The sequence below is a fragment of the Lagenorhynchus albirostris genome, chromosome 16 (assembly GCF_949774975.1).
Source record: "Lagenorhynchus albirostris chromosome 16, mLagAlb1.1, whole genome shotgun sequence".
NCBI lineage: Eukaryota > Metazoa > Chordata > Mammalia > Artiodactyla > Delphinidae > Lagenorhynchus > Lagenorhynchus albirostris.
Genome location: NC_083110.1, coordinates 6,961,545 through 6,978,173, shown reverse-complemented (window position 1 = coordinate 6,978,173; position 16,629 = coordinate 6,961,545). Strand labels below are relative to the sequence as shown.

The 16,629-nt window shown below is 45.3% G+C and overlaps 1 protein-coding gene across 2 annotated transcripts in view; it reads left to right on the top strand.

Moving 5' to 3' along the window:
• Positions 1 to 16,629, top strand: part of NID1 (nidogen 1) — a 93,736-nt gene that overhangs the window by 12,826 nt on the left and 64,281 nt on the right. For both annotated transcript variants that reach the window (XM_060126074.1, XM_060126073.1), the window contains exons 2-4: positions 8,572 to 8,871; positions 11,275 to 11,501; positions 14,666 to 15,039. In XM_060126074.1, the coding sequence (XP_059982057.1) occupies positions 8,572 to 8,871; positions 11,275 to 11,501; positions 14,666 to 15,039 (901 nt within the window). The remainder of the gene's footprint in view (positions 1 to 8,571; positions 8,872 to 11,274; positions 11,502 to 14,665; positions 15,040 to 16,629) is intronic.

The following is a 16,629-nucleotide window of genomic DNA, read 5'->3' as shown; positions in this document are numbered from 1 at the left end:
AATTCATTTTTTTCTCAAATGAAGAATGGAGATTATATTAATGCATGCTTTACTAGGTTCACTACAATAACTGGAGTAAAAGTGCTTTGTAAACTGTCAAGTACCACTCAAGGGGGGCAGGCCCCAGGTCCCCTCTGGGCTTCTAGGCTGGAATCAGTTAACCTCCACCTTGATTGTGTCATTAGTTCAGGCTATTTCAGGGACTTCTTTCTCAAGTTTTTCTTTTCTTAGGCCCTTTTCATTTTCTAGGTTTTTCTAGCTGCCCAGTCTCTATCTGTGGAGCCATCCCATGAAGCTTTGCAACTTCCAGGACTTTTGCTCCCCATTTCTCTAAACTAGGTGGCTGAGTATAACAGAAAGAGCACCGGTAATGGACTCGACCAGATGTGGGTTCAAATCTTGGTCCCATCACTTGCTGGCTGTGTGACATGAAGCTAAATTAAGTCTCTTGTCATTTCCTTGTCTGTTTCGTACACGTGAGAAGAGGGGTGGTTGTATTAAATTTAAAAAAATGCAAACAGCTTTAGTAAAGGGCCTCAAACCTAGCAGTAAGTGTTTGCCTCCCTTTCCTTCCTTGGCCTAAATTATTTTACCTTAGGTTCCTGCTTCTTCCCACCCATGGAGTTTGCTTTTGCAACTGCAAGCAATTTCATTGTCTTCCCAGTACTGCTCTTTGCATTTCTAAAAGGAGCCCATTTGTTTCTTATTTGTGCCTACCTCAAGTATTCTTAACCACATCTGTTTTAAAGAAGGCTTTCCCCTCAGGGTTGCAGGGGAAAAGCATCCTGCCCTGGGGCCGGCTACCAGGCTCATTGAAGTCAAGAAAGATGGCTGTTGTTTCACTTCCTCAGCGTTTGCTTGAATGTAAGGAATCTAACACATAATTTTAATGTATGGAGTATCTGCATTTAGACTTTCTCCAGGCCTTCATTTGCCTGTGAGTTCACTTTAAAGATGCACGGGAGATTGGAAGTGCTTTTTCTTTTAAATGGGGGCCACTTCCTCATCGTGAGTTAGTGCTCTGTTGCCTCTTACTGTCAGCTGAGTGGAAACAATTGTAAGTAAGTGGCTCCAACTGTTAGCCCTGTGAGGCTTGCATTTTCACCCAGGGGCGTTTTGTGATGTAATTGATGGTGCAGCTGGCTGAAGAGCCTGTTTGGTGTGTTCCTTGGGGTGAGTGAATAGGTGTGTTCTGTACAGGGCTGTTAAGTTGCACTAGTAACACGCTGAGCTGAACATTAACTTTGCTGAAGGAACTTCTTTTTCCCAGTGTGAACTGTCAGCAAGATTCAGGGCGGTATTTACGTTGGTCAGTGTGCTGGAGGTAGCTGTCTTTCAATAAAGAAGCAATGTATTATTACGCTACCAAAAACCTCAGCGAGGCAATTTTTGGTTAGAGTTACCTTAAGACAATAATATAACATCATCATCATCATCATCATTATTACTTTAGCCCTCAATAATACAGACAGACTTTCTCAGGAATGCATTCAATTCATAGGAGTTTTGGGACTTCCCTGGCGGTGCAGTGGTTAGGACTCCGGGCTTCCATTGCAGGGGGCGTGGGTTCGCCCTCTGGTTGGGAAACTAAGACCCTGCAAGCCGTGCAGTGTGGCCAAAAAAAAAAAAAAATTCACAAGAGTTTTGCCATGTTATAGTTACCAAGTCCAAGCTCATACTGCTTGCTGAATGACAGGCCAATAAATCGAGAGAGGTGTTGGGACAAGAAATAGTGACTTTATTTGGAAAGCCAGCTGACTGAGAAGATGGGGGACTAGTGTCCCAAAGAACCATCTTCCCTGAGTTAGGGTTCGGGCTTCTTTTATACCAAAAGGCAAGGGGGTGTGGTTGGTTGGTGCCCACTTCTTGGTGCCAGAATCCTTTGTTCTTGCAGCTGTCCATGTAGGTCTGGTGACAATGTTCCTATAAACGTCCAACAGGACAAATGTTATTCTCTGTTCTGCAACTTTTTATCTCTCTATGAATGGAGAAGTGTTCTACCTTTAAAGTTCAAAGCCTTGAGAATGGGCTGTCTTGTATATTTCAGGCTACAGGCAACATTCTTTTTGTTTTGTTTTTTAATAATAGATCTTTATTGGAGTATAATTGCTTCAAGGTTAAAATGAAAGAAACAGATCCAATACAGAGTTAGATTTGTTCTTCCCTATTACATAATTCACAGCAAGGAATGTGTTGGTGCCACTGGGACTCAGGGCTCCTAAGTCAGGACTCCAAGGTGCTAATTGCAAACTGTTAAAAGATAAACTGGGGCATATTAAAATTCTTAAGCGTTTATTTGAGCAAAAATCGATTTGAATCGGGCAGCATCCAATCTAGCAGATAGAAAGGAGCTCCGAGGAGCTATGCAAAATGAAAGACTTTTATAGGCAGGAGGGAGTGGGAACAGGGAAGTTATCTGGCCAAAAAAAGCAGGTCCTAGTATTGCAAAGTTACTTTTCTTTAGGGGAGGGCAGGGGTCTACCCAGCAGATGACCTCACTAGTGCTGATCGGGTGGTTTCTGATTGACTGGTTTAAGATTCCATATAGAGTGGAAACTATAATCAAGCCTCAGTTTGGTGATGTGGGGCTTAGCATAAGCGACTCCATTTTGGGCCTGTAAATGGCCCAAAGATAGAAAGAGGTGCAGATGTAAAGGAGCTGGTGCTAAACCCTGCTTGGGGAGGGCAGGAGGGCTTCACAGGGAGAAATGGGACTTTGCCACGGACAGGAGCTGAGTGAGGGTCTTTGAGGCCGAGGGGACCATGAATGCAAAAGCACGCAGTGTTAAGTAGGTGAAACACCATGGTGAGTTTGGAGAAGTGTAAGCAATTAAAAAAAAAAATTCCAGCGCATCTATTTCTATTCTAGACTTTTCCTTACCAACATTCATATCAAAACTAAAGCCTGGTCCTAAAATCCACGTAATTTTTCAGCTGGTGCAAAGTGGTGAACAGAAAATAATACTGGTGACTGCTGTATAATACTTATGTTTAATAGTTGTTTCTTTCTGGACTCCGGGCCCTGCACCTGGTGCCTCAAGCATCTGCAACTTTTGGTTCCTGTTAATTACTAAACCTGCTTTCACCAGCACCTTCTACTCATTAACACAATCTAGCGCGCCCAGTGCAACTAACATTCCTGAAAATCTCTGGTAGAGGAGAGGCAGGGGTTGTGAGGGAAGGGGTGGACCTGGGGAAGTCTGGGGAAGGAGGAATTCAGACAATGAACGTGGGCCCTCCTCCTCGCAGAGAGCAGTCATGTGGGCTTAGCTATAAAAGTTAACTGCCTTTCTTTAGAAACTTTAAACTTTAGATTAATCACTTCATTATCTATTTTTTAAAGTTCATTTTGAAAATTTTAAACATATGCACAAATAGAATATTATGATGCAGTCTCATGAATCACTCAGCTTCAACATGTATCCATTTATGGTGCGTCTAGTTTCACCTATATCCCCACCTATTCTTAATATTCTCCCCTCTTACCTAAACTGAATTGTTTTTAAACAAATCCCAAACATTTTATTTCATTGTAAATATTTCAGACTGTATCTCTAAAAAAGTGACTTTTTAAAAACAAAACGGGGACTTCCCTGGTGGTGCAGTGGTTAAGATATGCCTACCAATGCAGGGGATATGGGTTCGAGCCCTGGTCCGGGAAGATCCCATATGCCATGGAGCAACGAAGCCCCTGTGCCACAACTACTGAGCCCACGTGCCACAACTACTGAAGCCCGCGTGCCTAGAGCCCGGTGCTCCGCAACAAGAGAAGCCACTGCAATGAGAAGCCCGCGCACCGCAGCGAAGAGGAGCCCCCCCCCCAAAAAAAAAAAAGAGGAGCCCCCGCTTGCGGCAGCTGGAGAAAGCCCGCGCGCAGCAACAAAGACCCAACGCAGCCAAAAATAAAAACAGAAACAAAAAGAAACCCTGCAAAATCATGATCACACTTAAAAAGTTAACAATATTTCCTTAATGTCATCCAATATCACATAGGTTCATAAAATATTTTATTTGACTTTTCAGTTGACTGGTTTAAATCAGGATCCAGGCGAAGCCCACACATCACGTCTAGTCGATAGGTACCTCACGACTTCTGAAATCTACAGGTTCCCCTCACCTTTTTTCCATGCATTTATTAAAGAAACTGGGTATTTGTCCTTCAGGATGTCCCATATTCTGGATGTTGCTGGTCACAACCCTATGCTATCCTCTGAGTGTGCTTCTGTCCCCCGTATTTCCTGTAAAGTGGTAGTTACATCTAGAGACTAGCTCAGACTTGAGTTATCGGTTCACATTTATGCAAAGTGTTTTAGTAAATCGTGTCGCACTCCAGCGGAAGAACCGCGGACACATAATGCTGTGGCCCTTCTCGAAACTCACCGGGCAGTATTTCTCAAACAGCCTTGGGGGCTTCCCTGGTGGCGCAGTGGTTGAGAGTCCGCCTGCCGATGCAGGGGACGCGGGTTCGTGCCCCGGTACGGGAGGATCCCACATGCCGCGGAGCGGCTGCGCCTGTGAGCCATGGCCGCTGAGCCTGCGCGTCCGGAGTCTGTGCTCCGCAACGGGAGAGGCCACAACAGTGAGAGGCCCGCGTACCGCAAAGAAACAAAAACACAGCCTTGGTGGGAGGCTTTATCCCTATGGACCTCCCCTGTGCACTTCCTGGAGGGAGTCGGGAAGGGAGGGAGCTCAGTGTGCCAGGCAGGGGATAAGCTCTGTAGCTATGGCACAGACCAAGACGGACCTGGTCCTGGACCGCAAGGGATGTACTGTGGCGGTGGGGAGAGCGGCCAGAGCTGGCAGACGAGTCAGTGAGATCCCTACAATCTGTGGTCTGTGCCCGGAAGGACACAGATAGGAGGCGGAGACATAAATGGGGGCCAGGCGTGAGGGAAGGGAGGAGGAGGGGCCAGCCAGGGGAGCCTACCCTGGATGGATGGAGGAGGCTCCCTTATTAGGTGTTACTTCAGCTGAGCCCTGGAAGAGGCGAGAAAGAGCCCGTTACATGGGTACAGGAGGTGGGGAAGAGGGATGCTGGTGGTCGCAGGGATGGAGAAAGTGCCGTATACTTTGGAGGCCGGACACACAGGACATGGGATGAGAAGGAGCAAGGAATCAAGGCCGCCTGCCAGGTTTCCTGGCTTAAGCAACTGGGTGAACAGCTGTTATGGCGACAGCCCTGGGCAGCTGGACAGGAGGCTGCGTGACTCTCTCTGTGGTGCCCAGTCTAGTCCCTTTGGAGATGGTGTTACCGACTTGGGTCCTTCGATTCTTTTTTTTTTTTTTTTTTTGCGGTACGCGGACCTCTCACTGCTGTAGCCTCTCCCGTTGCGGAGCACAGGCTCAGTGGCCATGGCTCACGGGCCCAGCCGCTCCGCGGCATGTGGGATCTTCCCGGACCGGGGCACGAACCCGTGTCCCCTGCATCGGCAGGCGGACTCTCAACCACTGCGCCACCAGGGAAGCCCAGTCCTTGGATTCTTTAATCAGTAGAAATTGATAAGAAACCAGACAAGAAACTCAGGCAAGGCTTTACTGGGACTTGTGCTGCAGCTTGAGGGGTAAAAACAAGAAACAGGCGCCCTTGCTTGTTCTCCTAGGGGGGGCGCGGTGAGCTGGTCCCTTAAATGGGGTGAGGGTGGGAGCGGATTGGTGGGTCGGGCCTGAGGGGTGGCTTAGGTGGCCTACCCACCCCCTTGGTGGTGCTGTGTGCAGGGGGCATGTGCAATACCCTGCTTTTGCTCCAGGGACCTCAGAAGTGGCGATTGGTTTGTGGCCTTTTTGTATCGTATTGTTCATAATTTGTCCCAACTGCGCATGCGCACAGTTATTTTTAGTCCCCTATAGTTCCTTTGTATTCTGTTGCTGGAGGAGACGTCTGTCCAGGTCCAAGTGCAAGCGCCCCGGTAGAGGGTCCCAGGTCCCAGCCTTTCTCAGTGGTACGCAGGTCTGTCCTGGCCTCCTTCCCTTTGTGCGCCTGCCCTTCTATTGAATTGCTCGACTTGAACAAGACGGAGAAAAGGATCCAGGCCAGTAGGAGTATCATGAGCTGGACAGATTTGTGAAATAAGCCTGGCACCCAAATGTAAAGGAATATCGTTCATCAAGTTGGCCATTAATTGTTACATTTGGAGAAAAACAAAAACAAGACTGAAAACGTTTACTAAGAAGTTTAGGAATCAAATGAAACTTCCGGGTGTTCTGTATATGACATCTTTCTTCATTATCATAGACAAGTGAGTTGAATGTGCCATAAAACTGCCTGAAAAATAATTTTCCTACTAATACTAATGAGGGTTATCTGGTCTTTGTCCAAAGCATTTGCAGGCAGGGCGTCATGCTTCTTGTCTAAAAACTCAATTCCTAAAGCATTCCTTGTGAAAATAGAAATTCCTGTGCCCAGTTTCTCAATAATGTAAGGCACCGGGAACATTTTCAGAATTGTTGCCCTGATTTAAATTTCACTGGAAAACAGCTTTTTAAAACCAAGTTGTCTGTATGTGGCTTCCATGTGATCACTTCCCACTGGCAACTGGTAACTGCCAACTTCTGGTGGCTTGAGAAAGTGAGCCGTTTCCCACGCTCCCACACGGCAACCCAATCAGGATGTTTGTGCTGGGAGATGTTTGGATGGGGTGGAGGCGAAGAGGGCAGGAGAGCAGCTGGACGAGGCTCCTTCCCTGACTCCCTTCTCTGCGGCCTGTCCGTGCATTCTAGAAAATCAGTGCTGGTGCCAGGTGATGATGGAAAATACGTCACCTGAACAGTTAACAGACCGTGACGCTTGGTGAAAAGGAAGGATCTTGCTAGGTCCACACTTAACTCTCAAACCTGTTCTTTTCCCTTCTCGGGGCCCACATTGGCTCCATCACATCGAAGCTTTTTACCTGGTTCTTGGCATGTTGCAGAGTTTGGTCTTAAGTTCCTTTCCTTCTTGTCGGCCGCTGCCCCTTCTCTAGGGATGAGGTCTGAAGTGACTGAAGGATAAGGCCGTGGGAAGGATAAGTAAGTGACCTGGAAAACCCACAGGCCTTCTCATGGACTCCTGAACAATTGTAACTCCCTTTGCTGCTGTGTTCTTCCAATCTGTAACCTCTTGAAGCTCAAACTAGGGCCATAGGCAAAGTCGCTCCCATTGGATTAGGCATTTTTTTGTTTTTAATTCATAGACTCCAGAAGTAAAAAGATCACTGGCGTGGTGTTCTCTGTCACCAGTGAACTGTGCACTAACAAGGATGTGGGAAGGGCTCAAAGCCTCATTCTAAGCATGGCTTTGCAGGAGGCCCAAGCACGCCCACTGCCAGGGGGCTGTAGTCCCTTCCCCATTTTCCCAGGGAATGTGGGTTTTAGCTGGATAAGAACAGTGAAATCTTTTCATAGACTATAAACTGGTTTCAAGAAGTGATAACTGATAACTGGTTTCAAGAAGGCTGTACATGTAGTGATCAAGAGGGCCGACTTCGAAGTCGGGCTCCTTGGGTTCAAATCCCGGTGAGGCCTCTTATTGGTAACTTTGGACAAATTGATTAACTTACCTCATTTTCCACCTCAGAAAAATGTGGATAATAGTAATAGCTAGTTTTACGGGGTTCTTCTGAGGATTAGATGTTAATAAGAGGTCTGGGACATGGTAAACATTCAATAAATGTTAGCTATTGATCTAATTCATTCATCTGTTCAAAATAACGCCACCATCGTGACCCATCACGTTTACTTCTTGACACTTGTTTGCTTGTTGTCTTATTATCTGTTTGTGTAAGTCCATCTCCATGTCTTTCTGGATTGTGGGTACCTTGAAGGCAGAGCCTGGGTTCTACTTATTTGTGGACCCACAGTGCTTAGCACAGCCCTGGTTTGTAATGATTACTCTGTTGAGTAAATGAACACAGTCTTTGATGATGACTTATGTTTGAATGGTCCTTCGTGTGCCACAAACCACACACTTGGGAAGCCTGAGATGCGAAGTTTAAGACCCTTGCCCAAGGTCTGCTGACTACGCCAGAGTCAGGTCCTGTGATTCTTGCCCCTGTTCCTTCTACCAGGCCGTCCTCCCCAGGAAAAGAATGCTGAGTTTTACAGTCCTGGATCATGTCTTTCTCCAATTTTTTTGTATTTGACACACTGTCATGTTTGATACACTATGACAGCATTCTGTGAACGGGAGCTCAGTCTCCCTGAAGAAGATGTCGTTTCTGCACATCTTTTATTTTTTTCCTTTCCTTTCTTTTTTCAAGGAAAAAAGAGCTGAGATAATTTTATCTTTACGTACTCTACAAGTGCAACTATTGTGTACATTTGAGATTAATGGCAGTTACCGGAACTACACTGTTTTCCTCTTGAATCTCACATAAGTGAAATCATATACTGTGTCTGGATTCTTTTGCTTGGCTTAATATTGGTGAGATTCACTCGTGTTGTTTTGTGTATTTTAAAAAACTACTGTATAGCATTCCGTTGTATGAAATGGCCAGAATTTATTTACCTGTTCTCTTGTTGATGGGTATTTGGGTTGCTCCCAATTTTTGATTGTCAGTTTCTGCACTCCTTTTAATGATGTTTGGTTTTGTACAGATTACCACAAATGGCATTATTGCCATGAGTGAGCCCCCAGCCGAAGAAGCCCATCCTGGGCTATTCCCACCGACCTTCGGAGCAGTCGCCCCTTTCCTGGCGGACTTGGACACGACAGATGGCCTTGGGAAGGTTTACTATCGGGAAGACTTATCTCCCTCTGTCACTCAGTTGGCAGCGGAGTGTGTCCAGAGAGGGTTCCCAGAAGTCTCTTTCAAGCCCAGGAGCGTGGTGGTTGTCACTTGGGAATCCGTGGCTCCCTACCAAGGGCCCAGCAAGGACCCTGCCCAGGAAGGCAAGGTAAGCACCCACCCAGGCTCAAGGGCAAATAGTCTAATATGTTGGCTTTGTACACTTTGGTCTTCTGGTTTGTGCTACTCTGATGTACACCACGCCCATGCGATTGATAAAGATTGGACAGACATCCAAAGCAAAATCTAGTAAGCTGTTTGTTGCAGGTCTGAAGCTTCCAAAACCTTATCTGCAGGGCTACTTAAATCTATGCTGTAATGACGATTAGATGTAAAGAAAGCCAATTCCTGAGAAGATTGCCACATGGCAAGAACAGGGCTGATAAATTACAGCCCTAGCTGCTCTTACGTTGGGTGGTGGATAGTGGGAGGTGGCTTCTAGATAAATAGAGAATTTATTAATGTGAAGTGATAGGTTAAACTAATAAAGCAGTCTCAAGAGATGTGAAGAAATAAAGACCAGATCCAGACTCTAGTTGGGGGGACAAAACCCATTTGTACCATGTGGGTGGTTCAGGAAACAAGTTTCATCATAACCAGGGATGGGAGTCTCTGTGGATGCAGTGGTTGGGAAAGGTGTTAGGGTGTGTAGAGCTTGGACTTGCCCTTGGAGGAAGGGGGGAATATTTGAAGAAGCCATCTCTAGATCTGAGGTGACTCTTTAGGACATGCTTTGATTTCTCCTTGGAAAAATAAATTTGCTCCGCCATTGTTTAATTTTTTTTTTTTTTTTGTGGTACGCGGGCCTCTCACTGTTGTGGCCTCTCCCGTTGCGGAGCACAGGCTCCGGACGCACAGGCTCAGCGGCCATGGCTCACGGGCCCAGCCGCTCCGCGGCATGTGGGATCCTCCCGGACCGGGGCACGAACTCTTGTCCCCTGCATCGGCAGGCGGACTCTCAACCACTGCGCCACCAGGGAAGCCCCATTGTTTAATTTTTATAGCATTACAGGGTAGAGAGCAACTTGAAAGGTCCAAAAGCACTCTCTTTAAATGGGGGATATTCCCAGCTGGTGGTTCCCAAAGTGTGTACCACAGAACACTGGTCCCACAGATATTCCTTGAGGAAGAGGACTCCTCAGACCAAGTAAGTTTGGGAAGCGCTAAAACTATATCTCCCTCATGGTGACTCACTCTGGAAAGTCCTATAGTACAGAAACCTTAATTTTGTTTAATTTAGCCATCCCCAAACCTTTTGGCCATACCCTTTTCCCTCCCAAATAAGACACATTGCATCCCATAGAGCACACTTTGGAGAAGTCTGTCTGACACGTTTTGCTTTGCCACCTGTATCTGCCTGAGTGCTGTACTGGAAAACTGTTTAAAACCTTCAATTTCTCGAGTGTGCATCCTTTTCACTTGAGCGATACCTGCCCAGCCCCTTGTACAGAGCTCTTGCCTGCTTCACGGGCCAAATCTCCCCTCACTCTTACTTCTCTGCACCCTCTTGCAGCAGCTGTATCAGATTATTTGCAATTCCCTGCTGAGGCTTTTTGCTTGTTTGTTTTACCCACAGTCTCTTGCACTAGCTGTGCTCTCTGCTTGCGATGGCCTCTCCCTGACCCTCACTGCACGTGTCTAGCTCCTGCTTGTTCTTTCCGCCTCCTCTGCCCCCACTCCTCCCAGCATCGGGCACTTCGCCTGCACACAACTCCATTACAGAATCTATCCTCCAGTTTGGCAACGTTTTGTTCACATGTCAATTTTCCCACCTAGACTATAAATTCTCAAGTGCGGCGATCGCATACTTTTATTCGTCTTCACAGTGCTCGGGACAATGCCTGGTGTGAAGGAGAGGTACTAACATTAGGAATATGTTCTCTGTGCCTGGCCCTTCCTATGCTAGCTCACGTAGTCCTCCTAACATTTCTGTGCGGTAGGTGGCTTTATCTCCGTCTTACAGATTCACAGATCAAGGTTCAGAGAGGTTAGGTAACATGCCCAAGGTCACACAGTCAGTGAGGAGTAGAGCAGGATTTGGATCCAGATTTGTTTTCTCTCAAAGCTCATTTTCTTTCTTACTGCACGGTGCTTGGGCTCAATCAGCTAAATAATGAATGTGGTTGAATATGTTTAATGGCTGTGGAAACAAATTCTGTGGGTAAGAATTTGCTAAGTTGCATGAGATTTAGGCCACTACCTGGAGGTGTCATCTGTAGTTTTGCATTAACCTTAGGGTCACGGTTATGCAGAAAGTATTCATTGATTAATTAGAAAATTTCATGTTGACATAGCTTTAGAGATATTTAAGTGGAATTATCCTGGAATACTTGGTCCTACAAAAGTATTTCTTTAGAATAAGGTGTAAATACTGCCATCTCTGTATTTTTTAGATACGATCTGGTGAAGAGCACATTTTAAGATCTGTAGATATTTTCCTGAGTAACTGAATTTTTTTTTTTTTTTTTTTTTTTTTTTTTCTGAGTAACTGAATTTTAACTAATCTTCACAGAGAAACACATTCCAGGCTGTTCTGGCCTCCTCTGATTCCAGCACCTACGCCATTTTCCTTTATCCTGAAGATGGTCTGCAGTTCTATACGACATTCTCAAAGAAGGATGAGAACCAAGTTCCCGCAGTGGTTGCTTTCAGCCAAGGTTTAGTAGGATTCATATGGAAGAGTGACGGAGCTTATAATGTATTTGCTAATGACAGAGAATCACTTGGAAACTTGGCCAAGTATGCTTTTTTTTTGTTCTTCAGTAGATTCTCCCCTTAATAAGACTATCATTAGTCTATAAGTCTGTAAGACTATTTAAAACAGTCTATAACTATTTAAAACAGTCTATAAGACTGTTTTATTAAGAATAATGTAATGGGCAATATAGAACATTACCTGAAAATGTTCCCATGGATTTAAATTTTGTATATAATTTTTACATTATGGAGTACTTTGTTTTTCTGATGAACTCAAGGGAATATACTCTTAGAATGAACAGGTATCCAAGTTTTTAGATATCATTCTCATTTGAGACAGCTTTACCATCTCTTCTATATGTATAAAGTTAGAAATACAAGTTATTCAAAACTATGTCCTGCTATGGCCCCAAGGCTGAGAAAACCCCTCCCAATTTCATATTGCCAGTTGAGTCTAAAACTCCTCTACACTTTAATGGTGTGCTGGTAAATGCTTAGCCACTGGCTTTAGGTGGGTTGGGGAAGCCCTCATTTATAGCATTTGCCTATTTCCGTGGTGTAAATACTCCTACCCATGGCCCGTTTACAGCTGCTCACATCATGTCGCTCAACCTGGGGTTGAGAAAAGGTGAACCATTATATAGTATTCTCACCATAGTGGTGCAGTAGATTCAAATAACTTGAAGAACATAGCTAATATGAGTCTCAAGTATTTATTCCCTCTGCTTTTATTTCTTTTAATTTTTATTGTAGTTGATTTACAATGTTGTGTTAGTTTCTGCTGCACAGCAGAGTGAATCAATTATACATATATATATATATATATATCCACTCTTTTTTAGATTCTATTCCCATATAGGTCATTACAGAGTATTGAGTAGAGTTCCCTGTGCTGTATAGTAGGTTCTTATTATCTCTTTTATATATAGTAGTGTGTATATGTCAATCCCAATCTCCCAATTTATCCCTGCCCTTCCCCCTTGGTAACCATAAGTTTGTTTTCTACCTCTGTGACTCTATTTCTGTTTTGCAAATAGGTTTATTTATTACTATTTATTTTTTAGATTCCACATATAAGCGATATCATATGATATTTGTCTTTCTCTGACTTACTTCACTCAGTATGACAATCTCTAGGTCCGTCCATGTCACTGCAAATGGCATTATTTTGTTCTTTTTTATGACTGAGTAATATTCCATTGTATATATGTACCACGTCTTCTTTGTCCATTCATCTGTCGATGGACATTTAGGTTGCTTCCATGTCCTGGCTATTGTAAATAGTGCTGCACTGAACATTGGGGTATATGTATCTTTTTGATTGCCTCTCATTTTAATATAGATTATTTAATTGTAAGTTTATATACTTTAATTTTTTACCAGCTGGTTCAAGCAAGCTCCTGCATAGCACTGCCTTTATTTGAGTCCCAAGCAGACAGATCGATTAGACGTCCAATTTCTGCAGGACTTTCTTGATTCCTCATTCCCTGTCTAACCCCAATCTTTTGCTCAGTATTCTCTACCAAGTAGTGTATGTCCCTTCTTTCCATTGTACGAGCTGGTCATTTTACATAATTTCTTATAGGAACACTTCCAATCACACACAGAAGAACAGTAAAAATGGTGGTGCAAGAAGTAGAGATTAGGGTTATTCTATTGTATTTTATAACTATAAAATGCCTTTAGATTCTCAATATCATTTGTATTTCACTACACACTTTGAACATAAAAAGGTAAACTGAGACCTGTCCAAGGTTCCACAGCTAACAGTGTTGGGATTTCTAATAAACCAACTCTGTACCATTTTCACTCATAACTCTTCTGACACCAAATTTGTGGGGTTTTTCCCCCAACCAATTCTCCAACTCTTCAGACACCAGCTAGGTGTCCTGTAATTCGATTCAGTTCTGCTTGGAGTCAGCACATACCTCACAGGTTAAGGGCTCAGTCCCACAAAACTGCCCCCACTTCAGACATCCCTTGCAAGTCCTGGGTTGCCACCTGCACTTCTGATCAACCAGCTATAAATCGGGGATCTCCATGAACCCCTGCTCAAGTTCGATAATTTGCTAGAATGGCTCACAGAACTCAGGAAAGCACTTTCCTTACTATGACCAGTGTGTTATAAAGGATACACTCAGGAACAGGCAAATAGAAGAGATGCATAGGGCAAGGTATGGGAGGAAGAGTGGGTGAGGGGCTTCCGTGTCACCTCTGGGCTCACCACCCTCCTAGCCCCTTGATGTGTTCACCAGCCCCAAAGTTCTGTCAATCTCATCACTTAGGAATTTTTATTACATAGGCATGATTGATTAAACCATTGGCCGTTGGTGATTAACCTATTCTCCAACCCCACTCCTCACCCCCCTCCCTGGAAGTCAGGGCGTGGGGAAGAAAATTCCAGCCCTGTAATCAAGCCTTATTCTTTTTTTTTTTTTTTTTTTTTTGCGGTACGCGGGCCTCTCACTGTTGTGGCCTCTCCCCTTGCGGAGCACAGGCTCCAGACGCGCAGGCTCAGCGGCCATGGCTCATGGGCGCAGCCGCTCTGCGGCATGTGGTGTATTCCCGGACCGGGGCACGAACCCGTGTCCCCTGCATCGGCAGGCGGACTCTCAACCACTGCGCCACCAGGGAAGCCCCAAGCCTTATTCTTCCTAGTGACCAGCCCCCATCCTGAAGCTACCCAGGGTCCCCAGCCACCAGCCATCTCATTAGCATACAAAAAGACACTCGTATCACTCCAGAGATAACAGGGATTTTAGGGATTGTATGCCAGAACCAGAGACAAGGACCAAATACATATTTCTTATCATATCACACCATGCCCTGGAAAGAGAATAACTGAGAAAATGGATGACTCCGGTCAACAGGTTGCTTATATGGTAAAGCACATGACCAGTGATTCCTATAAATTGCATTTTAAGGCCTGAAAACGTCCCTGAAGCGTGCCTCTCGAGTGGCCAAGACTGAGCCTTTGCTAGGGTTGGGCCCATTGGATACAGCCTCACCGTATCCCCCTGGATGGTCTCAGCTCAGTGATGACCAGACAGGACTGCATCTGCTCTCTCATCCTCTACCGAGGCTGTGGGCAGAAGCAGGCGTTGGGTTTCAGATTGACACGGATCCCCAGGGCTCCTTCTGCTTGGTTGCTGGGGGCTGTTTGTGGGTTGCTGGCCTGTTTCCAAGAAGCCTGTCCTTCCCCCTAGGAGCAGCAACTCTGGGCAGCAGGGCATCTGGGTGTTTGAGATTGGGAGTCCGGCCACGGCCAGTGGCGTGGTGCCCTCGGACGTGAACCTGGGATTGGACGATGGAGCAGAGTATGATGATGAGGATTATGACTCGGTGACACCTCTGAGCCTGGAGGACACGGGCACCACATCCTTCCCCTATGAGGCCCGGAGAAAGGGAGACACTGGTACATACAACGTGCCCAGTGACCTGCCCCCCCGCCGCCTGGCTACTGAGAGACCCCCTGGACCTCCCACGGAGAGGACCAGATCTTTCCAGCTGCCAGCGGAGAGGTTTCCCCAGCAGCAACCACAGGTCATAGATGTGGATGAAGTTGAGGAAACAGGAGTTGGTAAGGCCATTTATGTTGCAGGTGGTACTTTCTTGGATACTTGGGTTTCCAGACAGGGGAGCATTGCTGGTGGGGTGTCAGCTGTGCGCATTATTTGGTGGTTTGTAAGGATGAGTGCCTGGGGAAGGAGGGGTGGAACTCACAGCTGCAGAGCATCGGTCGATGGGCCCGAAGGCTTCAGAGACTCCAAGGGATCTGGCCATTAGGGCTGGGGTTATGGAGACTGTAGAACATGTCCTCTTTCAAGTCTTCTATTATTCTTTCTTTTTTTTTTTTTCTGTTTTAAAGAGAAAAGTGCTTTAGAATTATTTTGATAGTCAGATTTCCTTCCTTATTTGTGACTTCTGAGATCAGTAGTGTATTCACCCACCTGAAAAAACATTTTAGAAGCTCTTTTGGCTGTTGACACGGTTTATCTTTGAAATTTATTTCCTCTTGGTTTTGGAAGGAGGATGGTTGATGATTTTTCCTCCCAGACCCTCTCAGTTTCAGAGTTAGTTTGTGAACGTTTAAAACTACAAAATAAGTAGATCCCCTTTTTGAGGATGGTTTTAAAGTACAATATCTTGTGATCAACCGTATTATATCAGATTTTGGCTACATTTTCAGGGAAAACCACTGGAACCCCAGCATGCTTTGATTTGTCTTACAAAAGAACTTTTGAACTAGACTGTGTTCATTATTTTTTTGCCCTTCAGGTTGACCTATAATCCATTAAGATTCCTATCAAGGGGACAGTCCAAGCCTTTAAATGATGTTTACTGTGACGCACAACTGCTTCAACTATGAAGTTATCCTAAGGCCCTCAAAACATCTACTCAGTTCCACATTATTCACCCATTTTTATTTCTCCTTACTTGTGATTTGTCTCGTAGCAATAGTCGGATGTTTGTTCTTATCGAGTATCCCAAAGCATGGACAGTATCTGGTGGCCGGGGTAGTGTGCTTACTTACCTCTGAGGCACAGAAACGGAGAAGCTGCCCTTAGTGACATGATGAGTACGTGGTTCACGTCTCAGGGCTCCCTTTATACACATGGCACCCTGGATTTCCTGGGGTAATGCTGACACCTAGCACGTCGCACTCAGCTCTTATAGCTGGGTCTCAGAGTGGTCGCCCCAAGACGGATTGCATATGTTTACCGGCACATATGTTTACCTTCAGGGTGAGCTTTGAGTCTCCTCCTGCTTTCACCCCACATACGTGTCTCTGAAATTCTCATTTGTGAAGCCTTCACTTAAATGAGAGCATAGCTAGTCCCAGCAGCTTATGGTAGTATATCCCTTGGTACTAGTAAAAAGAAAAGCCCGGATTTGAACCCCAACTGTGTTTAAAAGAGATGTTTTTCTGCCCTCGATCCCAGTTATTTCACTGTTTTTATTAGAAAGGTCAGTCTTCTGTCGCCAGCAGTGCATTCCTGGTGTGATTTGAATGGTCACCCACAGATACGTCGACCATAACAGACCCACTGGGAGCTGGGCTTAAGCAATCAGTAGCCTCACATGCGTTCAGCTCAGGGCCCAAGTATTTTCAGCTCCAAACGCCATCTTTATAAATACAGGAAATTCCCTTCTGGGTGTATAGGACTCA